This window comes from Danio rerio, chromosome 18, assembly GCF_049306965.1.
Source record: "Danio rerio strain Tuebingen ecotype United States chromosome 18, GRCz12tu, whole genome shotgun sequence".
Classification (NCBI taxonomy): domain Eukaryota; kingdom Metazoa; phylum Chordata; class Actinopteri; order Cypriniformes; family Danionidae; genus Danio; species Danio rerio.
The window spans coordinates 1,262,501-1,282,219 of record NC_133193.1 but is presented as its reverse complement, the minus strand read 5'-3'; the positions used below and the strand labels follow the sequence as shown (position 1 = coordinate 1,282,219).

The 19,719-nt window shown below is 34.2% G+C and overlaps 1 protein-coding gene across 4 annotated transcripts in view; it reads left to right on the top strand.

Moving 5' to 3' along the window:
* Positions 1-19,719, top strand: part of si:dkey-205h23.1 — a 72,060-nt gene that overhangs the window by 3,010 nt on the left and 49,331 nt on the right. For 2 of the 4 annotated variants that reach the window (XM_073930124.1, XM_073930126.1), the window contains exons 2-3: positions 6,465-6,679; positions 9,022-9,313. In XM_073930124.1, coding sequence (XP_073786225.1) covers positions 6,465-6,679; positions 9,022-9,313 — 507 coding nt within the window. Of the gene's footprint in view, positions 1-6,464; positions 6,680-9,018; positions 9,314-19,719 lie in introns of all 4 variants that reach the window. The other 2 variants (XM_073930123.1, XM_073930125.1) reach the window with 1 other exon arrangement.

Below are 19,719 nucleotides of genomic sequence, written 5' to 3'. Positions count from 1 at the left end.
TTTGTTCACGTTAGTTAACATTAGTTAATGAAAATAGAGTAGTTCATTGTTAGTTAATGTTAACTCATGGTGTATTAATGTTAACAAGCACTTGGTTGTTAATAATGCATTAGTAAATGTTCGATTATGATTAATAAATGCTGTACAAGTGTTGTTCATGATTATTTCATGTTAGTAAATGCATTAACTAATGAACCTTACTGTAAAGTGTTACCATATTTAAGTAAAAATAACCAATTATTGGGTAGAAAAAACAACCCATGTATGGGGTTAAAAATAATAACCCAATTACTTGGGTTAATTTAACCCCTGATGTGTTCTGTCCCATATTAACCCAGCAGTATGGTTAAAAGCAACCCAATTTGGGTAGTTTCTAACCTTGTGTTTTTTAGAGTGAACGCTACAAACACCTTGTAATAGCCTGCAGCACATTTTCTACTATTTTACAGGTTTATTTCTCCACATATTACTTCTAATATTATTTAAAACACACTAAAATGTCAAAAAAATGACTGTAGAGTTGAATTTTCAACATCAAAGTGAACAGAGCAGTTTAATATACTAGTATAACCTAGTTTAAGCTTATAGTGTTAGTTAATACTCTGATAATGTGTCTCCTACATTTATTCTAAGGAGATCTGATCTGAACTGAACTGATATTGTTTTAAATCACTATGATCTTCTATGTGAAGCTGCTTTGACACACTCTACATTGTAAAAAGCGCTAGAAATAAAGGTGAATTGAAATCTAAAGCAGAAAAGCTCATTATAATCTGTGTGTTTTCTGTCTCCATCCTGTAAAGCCTCTGTCATGTCCAGATTTTCATTATTTAGGCTTTTTATTTTCGTCTCGGGGCTGCCACAGTGGCGGTGATACCATGCATGTTTTACTATCATTGTGGTGACACACACACACACATGCACACACTTGCACACACTCTCTCAGGCATGTTGTTTTCATTAGGGGCCTCTGCTTTGATCCGCTGTTTTTAGTCCTGTTGTAAAATCGCCTGATTCTGACCTTCGCTCAATCGCCTCTTTAGGTTTGCATTGAGAGTTGTGCATTTTATTATATATATGTGTGTGTGTGTGTGTGTGTGTGTGTGTGTGTGTGTGTGTGTTATATTTTAACCTGTCAATCAGAATCATTATGTTGGTTGTTGTTATACTACTCCTTGTCCTTGAAAACAAACGTATCTCCTCCTAGGCCGTTCATGCCACAAGGCCCAAATGTGGTCAAAATGTGCCTTCTACATTCAAGATTGTTGCTATATCTCCTCATGCCTGTAAGACTTATCATTTTTTTAATAAAAAATGTTAAATATTAAATTTTTATAATCCGGGCATATAAAAAAATTATACAAGCCCCAAATTTGGCCAAAAGCTGTATTTAGATGTGTTAGATTTTGTTGCTATATCTTTAAGGTTTATCAGACTTATAGTTTTCCAATAAATAATTTTTAAGCATTATTTTTCTCAAAATATGGCAAGCCATTTTTGACGTAAACTAGATATTTTTTACTGATATGGCAAGCCATTTTTGACGTAAACTCCATATTTTTTACTGATATGGCAAGCCATTTTTGACGTAAACTAGATATTTTTTACTGATATGGCAAGCCATTTTTGACGTAAACTCCATATTTTTTACTGATATGGCAAGCCATTTTTGACGTAAACTCCATATTTTTTACTGATATGGCAAGCCATTTTTGACGTAAACTAGATATTTTTTACTGATATGGCAAGCCATTTTTGACGTAAACTCCATATTTTTTACTGATATGGCAAGCCATTTTTGACGTAAACTAGATATTTTTTACTGATATGGCAAGCCATTTTTGACGTAAACTATATTTTTTACCGATATGGCAAGCCATTTTTGACGTAAACTCTATTTTTTACTGATATGGCAAGCCATTTTTGACGTAAACTCCATATTTTTACTGATATGACAAGCCATTTTTGACGTAAACTCCATATTTTTTGCTGATATGGGAAGCCATTTTTGCATGTATCACTTTCACACTTATTAAGCATTGTATTTTCAAAAAAATACGGCAAGCCATTTTTACATAATGTTCATTCCCTTAGTCCCTTTATTAATCAGGGGTCGCCACAACGGAATGAACCGCCAACTTATCCAGCATTTGTTTTACACAGCGAATGCTCTTCCAGCCGCAACCCAACACCAGGAATACATAATGTTCAAGTCCAGTTTTTGACACTCATAAAGACTGTCATAGAAACATCGGGGTTGATTAAGATCACTCATATTGCCAAGAAGCTTTGATGTATCATCACTAACCTGTCAAATGTCCCCATAGCAATAAAACAGTATAACCTAGCAACCATTTAAAAATAGCAATATCGCTACATCAGAACATCGTAGGGACCTGGGCATTGGCTTGTTTGACTCATGCTAGCAAATGGGACTTCCTGTGTACTATGCATGGTAACAATGATCATGGAAGCCAAGTGCTAATAACGATTAGCTACATGCTATGAATGTTTATCTAAATGCAATAACATATGCTAGAAATGCCTACTAAGTATTAGCATTTGATCAAACATGTGCACGAGCATTGCCATTTAGCATGTGCTTAGCAACCCCCTAACAATGCCATAAGCGTTTGACTTTCTCAAGCCAACATCAAAGTTTATCAATGAACTTTAGGTTCTAGTTGTTTTTAATACACTCAAAAAAGGCTGTGAATTGACTCTCTCACAGATTATTTAAGTTGTTGGTGACTTTTTTTTCCTCAGTAGAACGTTCAAGAAGGTTTTGAGCTGATGTCTTGCTCCTTGGTGGTTCACATAAAGCCGCTCATATATGTTGATGGGTTTTTTAGATTAAGAAAGCACATACAAACAAGTCATGGCTCCTGAAATGATCGCTCTGTGTAAGAAATTATACATTATTTACAATATTACTTGCTTTAATCCACAGCCTGGTCAACAGAGTGCATGTGTGAATGTATTGCGATTGTCACTTTAATGACTAAAGTGTGAGCACTGGTGATCACTAATCACAAATATTTCACTAATATTCATCATTAAACTGCTAATAATATTGTAAATAATGTTTAATTTCTTTTCCCAGTGATGGGTTGTGGCTGGAAGGGCATCCGCTGTGTAAAACATATGCTGGATAAGTTGGCGGTTCATTCCGCTGTGGCGACTGCTGATTAATAAAGGCACTAAGCCGAAAAGAAAATAAATGAATGAATGAAGGTTTAATTTCTTACACGGAGCGATCGTTTCGCTTCACAAGAGCTCAGTGTGTCATGGAGCCACGGCTATTATTTTGGACTTGTTTGTATGAGTTTATTATTAATCGAATCTAAACCTGTCACCATTCACTGCCATTATATGAAGCACAGCAGGAATTCAGCTCAGTTTTTTTCATGTTCTACTAAAGATGAAGGGGGCGATGCGGTGGCACAGTGGGTAGCACGATCACCTCACAGCTAGAGGGTCGCTGGTTTGAGCCTCGGCTGGGTCAGTTCTGTATGGAGTTTGCATGTTCTCCCCATGATGGCGAGGGTTTCCTCCGGGTGCTCCGGTTTTTCCCACAAGTCCAAAGACATGTGGTAAAGGTGAATTGGGTTTGCTAAAATTGTCTGTGTATGGGTGTTTCCCAGTTATAGGTTGCAGCTGGAAGGGCATGCGCTGCATAAAACATGTGCTGGATAAGTTGGCGGTTCATTCCGCTGTGTCGACCCCAGATTAATAAAGGGACTAAGCAGAATAGAAAATGAATGAATTACAGAAGGAGGATAAATTAAAGGTATAGTTCACTCGAGAAATGTACTCACTATTTACTCAAGTGGTTCCAAACCTTTATGAGTTTCTTCCTACTGTTGCACACAAAAGAAGATATTTTGAAGAATGCTAAAAACTGGTAACCATTGACTTCCATTGTTTGAAAAATGAATACTGTGTGAGTCAATGGCTACAGGTTTTAATCACTCCTCAAAATATCTTCTTTAATGTTGCACAGAAGACAAAAGCTCACAGCGGTTTGAAAGGGTGAGTAAACGGTGTCACTGTCATTTTTGGCTAATTAATTGTTAACACCCAAAATTAGGTTCATTTTTGAAATGAAATTTAAATGACACACTTTAACCCAATGGTTGGTTTTGTCCATATTTGACCCAACATTTTATTATGGAAACCCAGAATTTTTTAGAGTCTATTTGTGACCACAAAACCACCAGTGTCTTTTTAATTAGCTTTTAAATTGAGATTTATGCACAGTCTGATAGATGGATGAATGGATGGATGGATGGATGGATGGATGGATGGATGGATGGATAAACAGACAGATGGACGGATGGACGGACAGACAGACAGACAGAGAGATATATATATATACAGACAGACAGACAGACAGACAGACAGACAGACAGAGAGATATATATATACAGACAGACAGACAGACAGACAGACAGACAGACAGACATATAGATAGATAGATAGATAGATAGATAGATAGATAGATAGATAGATAGATAGATAGATAGATAGATATATAGATAGATAGATAGATAGATATATAGATAGATATATAGATAGATAGATAGATAGATAGATAGATAGATAGATAGATACATAGATAGATAGATAGATAGATAGATAGATAGATAGATAGATAGATAGATAGATAGATAGATAGATAGATAGATAGATAGATAGATAGATAGATAGATAGATATATAGATAGATAGATAGATAGATAGATAGATATATAGATAGATGAACGAATGAATGAATGAACGAACCAACCAACGGACAAACAAACAAACAAAATAAATAAATAAATAATCAATCTTTCAATTGATGTTAGGACAATATAAGAATATCTGGAATCTAAAGGTTAAATATGGAGAAATTTCCCTTTAAGTTTGCATGTATCAATGCAGTGCATATTGCTCATTACTAATGTTTGTCTGAGATAGAACTATTGAGAAAATCTTAATATTGAGAAAATGGGTGGCACAGTTGCTCAGTGGTCAGCACTGTGGCCTCACAGTAATAAGGTTGCTGGTTCGAGTCCCGGCTGGCTCAGTTGGTGTTTCTGTGTGGAGTTTGCATGTTCTCCCCGTGTTGGCGTGGGTTTCCTCCAGGTGCTCAGGTTTCCCCCACAGTCCAAACACATGCGCTATAGGGGAACTGATGAATGCATTAATATTAAGAAAATCATCTTTAAAGTTGAACAAATGCAGCTCTTAGCAATGCACATTACTAATCAAGAGTGAAGTTTTGATGTGTTTCACACTGTAGGAAGTATTCTAAGGGTCTGCAGGGATCTTTACTTAATATTCCAATAATTTGTGGCATAAAAGAAAATAGATACTTTTGACTCATGCATTGGATTTCATTGGCAATTTCCTAATATAAAGCTGTGCTACATAAGATTTATTTTAGTAACTGCATCACTTGTCATTCTCCATAAGGTCGCTGCAGTGCATTTCGTGCTTTCAAATGTTGTATTTTGACCATAGCTACTATGTAAAACACTTTTATTTAAACGCATGCATGTGGAAATATCTTCTTTAGACAAAAACATCTAGTTTTAACAATAATCTGCAATGTTCAACATTTAGCTTTTACTGGCTTTTCTTCCAGATCAAACTGCTGCTTTTATTTCTGTCGTGTGTATTAAAAGCTAAAGTTTAATCTGTTGATAATTTGATCAAAGTTGTTGCTTCTGAAAGCGTTCATGCTGATTTGGTGACATCAGCAGAATTTGCAACAGCAGCCAAATCAGTCAGTGTTTGCAAAGCAAAAATGCATGCATGTAATAATCAGACACTGAAAGATGTTGTGAAAGATCTGCTGAAGCAGTGGACAAAACATTTGCATCTAAAAAAATAAATAAATAAAATAATAACAATAATAATAATAATAATAAAATAAATAAATAAAATAATAAATAAATAAAATAATAAATAAATAAAATAAAACAAAAAATAAAACAAAAAATAAAACAAAACAAAAAACAAAACAAAACAAAACATCAAAGTCAGAATTTAATGCATGCAATTAAACTGGAATAAATTTCATGTTTTTAATTTGCTGTATCATATTGACCTATCTAATGACCAAGCATGTATTAAACCATTTTGACAATTATATTAGCACCCATTGAAAAATAAAACAAATAAAAAAAGAGCAGCTGCGTTTGTTTTGGAATGTTATTTTACTGTATATGTCAAAATAAATAGGAAAAAAGCCATTTCCAAAAAAAAATTGCAAAGGAAAAATTAAGTTTTGTGAAAGAAAATGGAAAGAAAAAATAAAGAACAAAAATAAAAATCAAGCAGTGTAATAAAAGACTAAAATATTTGCTATATTTATTTGCTATATAAATATTGGTGTTTGTACAGTATAAAAACAATTGGAAACCTATGTAATGTGCCCACAATTCATAAAAACAAACCTGTGTGTTTATCCGTCAGGAGGGTCTTTCTTCGGGCCTGAAGCTGGAGGCGATGTTGGAGCATCTCCATCAGCAGCAGCAGGAGCGTCTGCACAGTGAGCAGCAGCAGCGGCGGCTCCGCGAGGCTCACTTCTTCTACACGCAGCAGCTTGCGGCTCAGCAGGCCATACTAGCGGCCGCCCGCGCCTCTGGAGCCGCACTCATCAACACACATGCCTCACTGCTCTCCAGCAGGTCAGATGATTTCACGCTTACATGATGCATCATTGAAAATCAAGTCTTTGAGATGATAGTATCAGTATTAAATAAATAAATCAAATCATTATTTAAATTATAAAATAAAATAAAAAATGATAATTTAAATTTTATTGAAAGTACAAATCAAATCTTTGAGATGTTGGTATCAGTATAAAAAAAAGTCAAATAAAATAACAAATAATGATAACAATAATAATAAATAAAATAAAATGGCATTTTTGAGATTCAAGTCTCAGTATTAAATAAAAAATATATAAAACTTAATAATAATAATAATTAATAATAATAAAATATAACAAAACAGTAAAATAACGTTTTTGAGATGTTAGTATCAGTATTAAAAAAAAAATAATAATATTAAATTAATAATAATAAAACAGTAATAATAATAAAAAATAATAAATAAGATTTTTTTGCAATGTTAGTATCAATATAAAAAAATTTAATAATATTAATAAATAATAATAAAAATAACTTATTATTAATAAGTTTTTGAGATGTTAGTATCAGTAATAAAAAATGATGAATTTTTCATAATAAAATTCAAAAATAAATTAAATTAAAGTTTTTGAGAGTATTAAATAAAAAATGAAAAAAAATGATTAAATTAAAATAATGTTAATACTATGTATTAATAATAAAAATAATTAAGGAGGAAAATAACGTTTTTAAGATGTTAGTATCAGTAATAAACAAATTAAATAATTAAACAAAAAATACAATAAAATAATAATTAAAATTAAGTCAAAATCAAGTCTTTGAAGTGTTAGTATCAGTATAAAAACTCTTATAAAATGATAAATTATAATAATAAAAATAAAATAAAAATGCTTTTTAATACTGATATTTTTAATATCAGTATTAGATGAAATATATAAAATCAAATAATACAATAAAAATAATAAAATATAAAAATAGTAAATAATAATATATAACAAAAATAAAGTTTTTGAGATTCATTCATTCATTTGCTTGTCGGCTTAGTCCCCATATCAATCCGGGGTCGCCACAGCGGAATGAACCGCCAACTTATCCAGCAAGTTTTTACGCAGCAGTTGCCCTTCCAGCCGCAACCCATCTCTGGGAAACATCCACACACACTCATTCACAAACACACACTCATACACTACGGACAATTTAGCCTACCCAATTCACCTGTACCGCATGTGTTTGTACTGTGGGGGAAACTGGAGCACCCGGAGGAAACCCATGCGAAGGCAGGGAGAACATGCAAACTCCACACAGAAACGCCAACTGAGCCGAGGCTCGACCCAGCAACCTTCTTGCTGTAAGGCGAATGTGCTATCCACTCCGCCACTGCGTCGCGAAGTTTCTGAGATGTTAGTATTAAAACATTTTTTTTCATAATAAAATAATATAATAATTTTAAAATAAGTCAAAGTTTTTGAGATGTTAGTATCAGTATTAAATAAAAAATACAATTAAAATAATAATAAGAAAAAATAATAAGAAAAATAATGTTTTTGAGATGTTAGTATCAGTAATAAATAAAAAATTAGTTAAATTAAATATTAAAATTAAAATAATAATAATAAAAAATAACAAATAAGACTAATGACAGTTTTGAGATGTTCGCATCAGTAATAAAAATATTATGAGTGTGTCATAAAGAAATAATGTTATCATTTAAAAACAAATTAAATCTATTTATGTTTTTAAGATGTTAGTGTCAGTGTTAAATAAATAAATAAATTAAATTAATAATAAAATGTTTAATAATAATAAAATATAATAATAAGAAAATAAGTTTTTGAGATGTTAGTATCAGTATTAAATAAAACAAACTGATAAATAAAATAAAATAAAATAAAGCTTTAAAGATGTTAGTATAACAATTAAAAAATAAAAATAAAATAAAATAATACAAGAAAATTAAAAAAATAAATAAATAAAAGTAAGTTTTTGAGATGTTAGTATCAGTATTAAATAAAAATAAACAAAAGTGAATAATAAAATTAATATAATAATAATAATATATAACAATAATAATAAATAATAAGTAAGAGAAATAGGGTTTTTGAGATGTTAGTATCAGTATTAAATAAAAAATTAAAATAAATAAAAAAATGAAATAAGATCAAACTTTTGAAATGTTAGTTTCACAATTAAAAAATAAAATAGAATAAAATAAAAATAGTAATAAAATAATATATATATATATATATATATATATATATATATATATATATATATATATATATATATATATATATATATATGGACACTATTTTGATTCCAGTGAGCCTGGGTTGCAAAATAAACTAAACTAATAATAAATAAATCATCATGTCCAGCAGTGTGGACTCTGAGCGTGAGGATGAGGAGGAGCGGGGCCGAGACTCCGCCGAGGATGAAGATGAAGATGATGAAGACAGTGAGGAAGACGAGCTCGACTTCCTTCGTAAGCAGAGTTTGGCGCTCCAGCAGAGAGATACAGCTGTTTCTGGCAGCCGGTCAGGCCCCGGGGCCCCTGGAGCTACAGTCAGGGTTAAAGAGGAGCCCGAGGAGGAGCCGAGCCCTGCTGACCGGCCCTCAGATACATCTCCAAATGGCCCTGCGGACTGGAGCTATGAGGAGCCATTTAAAGCGGTAAGAGTGCTGGATTATTCTTATGTACAGAGATACTTTAATGAATGCTGAAAAGTATCTTATTTTGTGTTCAAAAGAGAATTTAAAGAAGTAAGAGTGCTGGGTTATTCTCATTTACAGGGCGAGTTTTCAGCATTCTTCAAAGTATCTTATTTTGTGTTCTAAACTGAATTTAAAGTGGTAAGATCGCTGGGTTATTCTCATTTACAGGGCGAGTTTTCAGCATTCTTCAAAGTATCTTATTTTGTGTTGAACTGAATTTAAAGTGGTAAGATCGCCGGGTTATTTTGATTTACAGGGCGAGTTTTCAGTATTCTTCAAAGTATCTTATTTTGTGTTGAACTGAATTTAAAGTGGTAGGATCGCTGGGTTATTTTGATTTACAGGGCGAGTTTTCAGCATTCTTCAAAGTATCTTATTTTGTGTCCAAAAGAGAATTTAAAGTGGTAAGATCGCTGGGTTATTCTTATTAACAGGGCGAGTTTTCAGCATTCTTCAAAGTATCTTATTTTGTGTTCTAAACTGAATTTAAAGTGGTAAGATCGCTGGGTTATTCTTATTTACAGGGCGAGTTTTCAGCATTCTTCAAAGTATCTTATTTTGTTTTCTAAACTGAATTTAAAGTGGTAAGATCGCTGGGTTATTCTTATTTACAGGGCGAGTTTTCAGCATTCTTCAAAGTATCTTATTTTGTTTTCTAAACTGAATTTAAAGTGGTAAGATCGCTGGGTTATTCTTATTTACAGGGCGAGTTTTCAGCATTCTTCAAAGTATCTTATTTTGTTTTCTAAACTGAATTTAAAGTGGTAAGATCGCTGGGTTATTCTTATTTACAGGGCGAGTTTTCAGCATTCTTCAAAGTATCTTATTTTGTGTTCTAAACAGAATTTAAAGCAGTAAGAGTGCTGGGTTATTCTTATTTTCAGGGAGAGTTCACTCTAAAATGAACGTGGATATGGTTATATATATACTTTCTTCTGTTGAACATTAAGATATAAAATGCTGAAAACCTGTAACCATTGACTTTCATAGTATTTGTTTTTCCTACTATGGAAGTCAATGGTTACTGGTTTTCAGCCTTTTGTATCTGCTTTAATGTTCAGCAGAAGAAAAGAAACTTCAAGTTAAAAAGTTAAAACTAAGACAAGTAAAAGGAGAGCAAATTATGACAGAATCTTCAGTTTTAGGCTGAACTTTATCTCACTGGGGTTATTATCATTTAAAGCAGGGGTGTCCAAACTCTGTCCTGGAGGGCCGGTGTCCTGAAGAGTTACGCGCCGACACTAATCACACCTGAACTGGCTGATCAAGCTCATACTAGTTATTCCTAAAAACTTCCTGGCAGGTGTGTTAAAGCAAGTTGGAACTAAAGTCAGCAGTCACCGGCCCTCCAGGACCGAGTGTGGACAGCCCTGTTTTAAAGGGATGGTTCATTCCAAAATGAACATTTCTGCACTATTTACTCTCCCTTATATATAATCTCTTTCTTCTGTTAAACATTAAAGAAGATATTTTGAAGAAAGCTGAAAAGATATTTTGAGAAATGCTGAAAACTGGTAACCATTGACTTCCATATAGTATGAAAAACCAGTTACCAGTTTTCAGCTTTCTTCCTGTATCTTTCAATAGGAAAAGGTTTTTTTTTATAAGTATGAGCTCTCTTAAAGGGCCAGTTCACCTCAAAATTACAATTTACTCACTATTTACCGTCTCTCGAGTGGTTATATTTACTTTTTGAAAAAGTGAAAGCTGATAACCTGTAACCATTGCCTTGGCTGGAAAAGCAAATATTATAGAACTCAATGGTTACCGGTTTTCAGCATTCTTCAGAATATCTTCTTTAGTGTTTAACAGACAAAAGAAACTCATAAAGGTTTAAAACAAGCAAAGGGAGAGTAATTGATGACAGAGGTCAGTTATGAGCTGAACTTTGGTTCTCAATTTACTGTATGAGTATCTAAACACATTTTAAAGTCGCTGTGCTCTTACATGAGAAGTTCATTCATTCATTTTCCTTTGGCTTGGTCACTTGTTTATCAGGAGTCACCACGGCAAAATGAACCACCAACTATTCCAGCAAATGTTTTACGCAGCGGATGTCTTTTCAGCAAAAATCCAGTGCTGGGAAACACCCATACACACTCATTCACACTCATTCACTACGGCAAGTTTAGTTGATCAGTTCCCCTATAGCGCATGTGTCTGGACTGTGGGGGAAACCAGAGCACCTGGAGGAAACCCACGGCAACACCAGGAGAACATGCACTTGACTTCATTTAACGCAATTAACTTCTCATATATTTAGACGGTGGCTCAGTGGTTAGCACTGTGGCCTCACAGCAAGAAGGGTGCTGGTTCAAGCCCCGGCTCGGTCAGTTGGCATTTCTGTGTGGAGTTTGCATGTTCTCTCCATTAGCGTGGGTTTTGGAAGGGCATGCACTGCGTAAAACCAACCCAGTCTCATTCTGAAAACGTTGTCCAGTGGACGTTTCTGGAGCCCGCGTAATACGTCCCGGTAGGTAGGTATTTGTGCAGTTCTTGTTCTTGCGAATCGGCGAGAGGCCGCTGTGTACGCTTTTTCGTATCTCGAACGTCTCTCGTGAGTGCCGTTCGCGCCCGCGCTGTTCTTGCATCAACCCACCAGAGGCCGCTGTCTGACTGACCGAATGATTGACTGCGTGATAGGCCAATCGGCTGACCCACCCTCCTCCTTCCCTAAACCCAACCAGTTTTACCGATTGACCCACCCGCTTGCTTACTTCCCTAAACCCGAGCAACAATTTAGAAAAGCCGTCTAGAAAAAGACTGATTTTTACCACGTTTTACCACGTTTTTTACATTATTTTACCACGTTCTCACGCTGTTATGAACTCGTTCGCTTTATTTTTTGGATTCTGTTTTTGTCTGACCTGCTTTCTGGAACCGCTCTCCGGCCTCGAACCCGCTCGCCGTGGTCAACTCCTCCTCTCTGCATCTGAAGTCTGTCGACGCACACGATGAGCTGACTGGACAAACTGATTGCGGCGGGAAAGCCCTCCACACGGAGGTAAGCGGTCAGCCGGTAAGCGTGAAAGGGAACGGTGTCACACCGCCCCGTAGCGTTCGCTTAAACAAATGAAATGCAGCCATACATACCTCCCGGGACGTATTTCGCGCTCTCCAGAAACGTCCACGGGACTACGTTTTCAGAATGAGCCTGGGTTGCGTAAAACATATGCTGGATAAGTTGGCGGTTCATTCCGCTGTGGCGACCCCTAGTAAATAAGAGACTAAGCTGAAGGAAAATTAATGAATTGGAAGCCAAAGAAGATCAGGTGTGAAGTGTTTTTGTGATGTAATATTTGTACCAAAATTCTTAAAACGTACCTGCAATTCTGAACTGGTCAAGTGAGTGTGTGTGTGAGTGTGTGAGCGCACGTGTGTGTGTGTGCATATGTGTGTGAGAGCTCTGCTGGCCCTCAGGAGAAACATCTGCTCTGCTTGCTGTCATCCTGCTCTTAGTGTGTGTGTGTGTGTGTGTGTGTGTGTGTGTGTGTGTGTGTGTGTGTGTGTGTGTGTGTGTGTGTGTTTGTGTGTGTGTGTTTGTGTGTGTGTGTTTGTGTGTGTGTGTGTGTGTGTGTGTGTGTGTGTTCTGGCACTTCGCTGTACTCAGTTGTTCTCCTGAGCTCCTGCCAAACACTGAGTCAACTTTGGCCGGCGTCCAGACCGAGTAAAGAGACATTTGGCCTGATTTTGTCAGTTCACACGTGGGAGTGTTTGTGCACGTGTGCGGTGGGTGTGTGTGTGTGTACAGTAGCTACAGTGATGATCTCTTTATATATGCATACACTGATTATTGTGAAATCATAAGCTACTTCTGCGATGCATTTGGATGTTGTCTTGTGCGGTGTGAACTCAGTTGTGTTTGCTGCTGTAGTGTGAAGTGAAACAGAATATGTGTACACTTCGCATTCATGCATTGAGCAGGATGTGGATCTTTCTGATTATCATCAGCAGTGTTGGAAACAATGTCTTTTCTGTAATGCAGTGAAGTGGAAAGTAAAGTTTACATTTATTTATCTACGGCTGCACAATTCTAGGAAAATGTGCAATATGGGATATGAAGAGTTCAGATGCAAAACCCTGTAAACCCATCACACCTCTTCTCCTGTAAATGAGCATTTTCTATCAGGCTCCTCTGATCAGCTTCAGGAGCTTCATTTTATATGTGATGAACGGTTATTAGCTGGTAAATAAAATAACTTTTATTCAGAAATTACTTTAGAAATTCTTTGGTTTTTTAACAAGGGAGATTTTATTAACATCTACCCTACTGCAACCCTCACAGGACTGTAAAATCAGTAATTATACAGAGTATTATTCATATTATTCATTAAATAAACTATTAATTTTTATTTTATTAACGTCTACCCCTACCCCGACCCTAAACCAACCCTTACAGTGACATAAAATCAGTAATTATAATGAGGATTAATGATATTATTTATTAAATTACCCATTAAATTGTATTTTATTAACTTCTACCCTACTGCAACCCTCACAGTACTATAAAATCTGTAATTATACAGAGTATTATTCATTTTATTTATTAAATTACCCATTAAATTGTATTTTAATAACGTCTACCCCTACCCCGATCCTTAACCAACCCTTACACTGACATAAAATCAGTAATTATAATGAGGATTAATGATATCATTTATTAAATTACCCTAATAAATTTTATTTTATTAACTTCTACATCGGCCCTAACCCCAAACCAACGCTCACAGTACTGTACAATCAGTAATTATAGCAAGAATTATTGATATTATTTATTAAATTACCCATTAAATTGTAAATTATTAACATCTACCCCTACCCTGACCCTAAACGCAACCCTCACAGTGACAAAAATCGGTAATTATAACGAGAATTATTGATATTATTTATTAAATTACCCTAATAAATTGTATTTTATTAGCTTCTACCCTACTGTGACCCTCACAGGACTGTGACAAATAGGAGTTATACTCATTATTATTGATATTATTTATTAAATTACCCATTAAATTGTATTTTATTAGCTTCTACCCTACTGTAACCCTCACAGGACTGTAAATACAGTAATTATACTCACTAATATTCATTATATTTATTATATTACCCTTTAAATTGTATTTTAATAAAGCTACCCCTACCCCGATCCTTAACGCAACCCTCACAGTGACAAAAAATCGGTAATTATGACGAGAATTATTGATATTATTTATTAAATTACCCTAATAAATTGTATTTTATTAGCTTCTACCCTACTGGGACCCTCACAGGACTGTGACAAATAGGAGTTATACTCACTATTATTCATATTATTTATTAAATTACCCATTAAATTGTATTTTATTAACGCCGACATCAACCCCAACCTCAACCCTCACAGTGATGTAAAAACAGTAATTATACTCATTATTATTCATATTATTTATTAAATTACCCATTAAAATGTATTTTATTAACATCTACCCCTACCTCGACCCTTAACCAACCCTTACAGTGACATAAAATCAGTAATTATAACGAGAATTATTGATATTATTTATTAAATTACCCATTAAATTGTATTTTATTAGCTTCTACCCTACTGTAACCCTCACAGGACTGTAAATACAGTAATTATACTCACTAATATTCATTATATTTATTATATTACCCTTTAAATTGTATTTTAATAAAGCTACCCCTACCCCGATCCTTAACCAACCCTTACAGTGACATAAAATCAGTAATTATAGCAAGAATTATTGATATTATTTATTAAATTACCCATTAAATTGTATATTATTAACATCTACCCCTACCCTGACCCTAAACGCAACCCTCACAGTGACAAAAAATCGGTAATTATGACGAGAATAAGTGATATTTTTTATTAAATTACCCTAATAAATTGTATTTTATTAGCTTCTACCCTACTGTGACCCTCACAGGACTGTGACAAATAAGAGTTATACTCATTATTATTGATATTATTTATTAAATTACCCATTAAATTGTATTTTATTAGCTTCTACCCTACTGTAACCCTCACAGGACTGTAAAAACAGTAATTATACTCACTAATATTCATTATATTTATTATATTACCCTTTAAATTGTATTTTAATAAAGCTACCCCTACCCCGATCCTTAACCAACCCTTACAGTGACATAAAATCAGTAATTATAGCAAGAATTATTGATATTATTTATTAAATTACCCATTAAATTGTATATTGTTAACGTCTACCCCTACCCTGACCCTTAACGCAACCCTCACAGTGACAAAAAATCGGTAATTATGACGAGAATTATTGATATTATTTATTAAATTACCCTAATAAATTGTATTTTATTAGCTTCTACCCTACTGTGACCCTCACAGGACTGTAAAAATAGGAGTTATAGTCACTATTATTCATATTATTTATTAAATTACTCATTAAATTGTATTTTATTAACGCCGACATCAACCCTAACCCCAAACCAACCTTCACAGTGATGTAAAAACAGTAATTATACTCATTATTATTCATATTATTTATTAAACTACCCATTAAAATGTATTTTATTAACATCTACCCCTACCTCGACCCTTAACCAACCCTTACAGTGACATAAAATCAGTAATTATAACGAGAATTATTGATATTATTTATTAAATTACCCATTAAATTGTATTTTATTAGCTTCTACCCTACTGTGACCCTCACAGGACTGTGAAAAATAGGAGTTATACTCACTATTGTTCTTATAATTTATTAAATTACCCATTAAATTGTATTTATTTAACATCCACCCTACTGTAATCCTCAAAGGACTGTAAAAATAGTAGTTATTATACTCACTATTATTCATATTATTTAATTACCCATTAAATTGTAATTTAATAATGCGACCCTGACCCTAAACCAACCCTTACAGTGTCATAAAATCAGTAATTATAACGAAAATTATTAATAATATTTATTAAATTGCTCATTAAATTGTATTTTATTAACTTCTACATCAACCATAACCCCAAACCAACGCCCACAGTAATGTAAAAACAGTAATTATACAGAGTATTATTGATATTATTCATTATATTACTCATTAAATTGTATTTTATTAATGTCTACCCTAATGCAACCCTCACAGTAATGTAAATTATTGTTGTGCAGTGTCACAAAAAGTATGCTATAGTGATGTGAGTATCTGCAGCTGTATCCCTTCTAGACCTGACCCTGAAGTTGGCAGTGCGCGGTGTGTTTTTTGGCTTGAGATGGACTGTGGAGTGTGTGTAAATCTCTGGAGTGTGGGTCAGATGATTTGTTGACATCTCTGTGCACATGATGTGATTAAAGGCCTGCAGCTGCTTATTTATAGACTCCACATCTATTCTAGTTTCCCAGTATAGAGGAGCGCTGTGGAAATGCACAAACCTGACCGCGGAGTAGAGTGGACTCCATAAATGTCCTCTAATTCAGAATTAGTATTAAAGGGATAGTTCACACACAAATTCTGTCGTCATTTACCCACCTTCTACTTGTTTCTTTCATCTGTGTAATGCAAAAGAAAATATTGTGAAGAAAGCTGGAAACTGTAACCATTGACTTCCATAGTGTTTGATTCCATAGTGTTCTGAGTCAATGGATAGTGGTTTTCAGCATTCTTCAAAATATCTTCTTTAGAGGCAACATGGTGGCTCAGCGGTTAGCTGGAAGGTTGCTGGTTCGAGTCACTGTCGGCTAGATCAGTTACGTTTCAGTGTCGAGTTTGCTTGTTCTCCCTATGTTGGCATGGGTTTCCTCCAGGTGCTTCGATTTGCCCCACAGTCCAAACACATGTGCCAAAGGGCAGGAATGTCCAAACTCGGTCCTGGAGGGCCGGTGTCCTGCAGATTTTAGCTCCAACTTGCCTCAACACACCTGCAAGGATGTTTCTAGAAAGCCTAGTAAGAGCTTGATTAGCTAGCCCAGGTGAGAATAATTTATATTATTTATTAAATTATCAATTAAATTGTATTTTATTAACATCTACCCCTACCCTGACCCTAGCCGCAACCCTTACAGTGACAAAAAATCAGTAATTATAACGAGAATTATTGATATTATTTATTAAATTACCCAAATAAATTGTATTTTATTAGCTTGTAAAAATAGGAGTTATAGTCATTATTATTCATATTATTTATTAAATTACCCATTAAATTGTATTTTAATAAAGCTACCCCTACCCCGATCCTTAACCAACCCTTACAGTGACATAAAATCAGTAATTATAGCAAGAATTATTGATATTATTTATTAAATTACCAATTAAATTGTATATTATTAACACCCCTACCCTGACCCTAGCCGCAACCCTTACAGTGACAAAAAATCGATAATTATAACGAGAATCATTGATATTATTTATTAAATTACCCAAATAAATTGTATTTTATTAGCTTCTACCCTACTGTGACCCTCACAGGACTGTAAAAATAGGAGTTATACTCATTATAATTCATATTATTTATTAAATTACTCATTAAATTGTATTTTAATAAAGTTACCCCTACCCCGATCCTTAACCAACCCTTACAGTGACATAAAATCAGTAATTATAGCAAGAATTATTGATATTATTTATTAAATTACCTATTAAAATTGTATATTATTAACATCTACCCTTACCCTGACCCTAAACGCAACCCTCACAGTGACAAAAAATCGGTAATTATAACGAGAATTATTGATATTATTTATTAAATTACCCTAATAAATTGTATTTTATTAGCTTCTACCCTACTGTGACCCTCACAGGACTGTGACAAATAGGAGTTATACTCACTATCATTCATATTATTTATTAAATTACCCATTAAATTGTATTTTATTTAAGCCGACATCAACCCTAACCCCAAACTCAACCCTCACAGGACAGTAAAAACAGTAATTATACTCACTATTATTCATTTTATTTATTAAATTACCCATTAAAATGTATTTTAAGAACGTCTACCCCTACCCTAACCCTTAACCAACCCTTACAGTGTTATAAAATCAGTAATTGTAATGAGCTTTATTGATATTATTTATTAAATTACCCTAATAAATTGTATTTTATTAGCTTCTACCTCAACCCTAACCCCAAACCAATGCCCACAGTAATGTAAAAACAGTAATTATACTCACTTTTATTCATTTTATTTATTAAATTACCCGTTAAATTCTCCAGGACCGAGTTTAGACATGCCTGCTATAGGGGAATTGATGAACTACGTTGGTCGTAGTGTATGTGTGTGTGTGTGAATGATTGTGTATGGGTGTTTTCCAGTACCGGGTTGTGGGTGGAAAGGTATCCACTGTGTATAAAGTATGCTGGAATAGTTGGCGGTTCATTCCGCTGTGGAAACCCCTTATGAATAAGAACTAAGCTGAAGGAAAATGACAACAGCAGAAAGAGTCTCATGAAGTTTTAGGGTGAGTAAATAGTAAATAAATATATTTTTGCGGGGTGTATTTTTCTTGTGTAAGTGGTGTAAAGTAACAAATTAATTACTTTAATTATTGTATTTTATTGTCTTTTCTGGTGGAGATACCGTTGTCCTAAAAAAAAAATCTTACACACACCTTAGGAATGGTATAGCAGAAAATTTTGGTCGTTTTAAAACCTTGGTTTTCCAAACCATGGCACTTTGAAAACGGTTATAGTCCCTTGCCTACCTATCCTAGTAAGTAGTTATCGCTTAAGGGCAATCACTATCTGTTCATTAGGGAGTTCTCCAGATCTACCTGAGCTCAAACTCCCCTCTCACCCTGCAAACGAGAGGGAGCCCCGGGCTCGAAGATCTTATGAGCTCAAGGCATAGCATGCCAAACACCCTTTATAATCAATCATCAGCTGACCCAACAGTACACTTTATTAAATGAAATGAGTGTAGTGAACTCAAAATTGACTGAAAGTTAATTCTCATTTGAAAAGAGTTTTGAACTCAGGGTTTAAGGTAATGACTTAATTAAATACCTCATTACTTCAACTTAAATGGAGTAAGTTCACAGTACTCATATAGATTAGTTTCTTAACTCAAATGGTTTGTAGCATTCGGTTTCCTCAAACTTATTGCCTCAACTCATTGGGTTGTACTGTACTCAGTTGGTTTGAGTTCTCTTCATTTATTGGATTTTACTGTGTCCAAATGGCTTCGTGTACTCAAATGAATTAGGTTCACAGTACTCATTAGGATTTGTTTTTGTACTTAGATGTTTTGTTGCAATCAGTTTCCTCAAATGGTTTGAGTTACCTTCACTTTTTTGGGTTTTACAGTATGTATATACTCACTGTCGGCTCCTCAGCAGCTATGTATGTGAGTGTGTTTCTGTATGTTTTAGGGGGAGATACACACTACTGCGCTTGGAAAATCC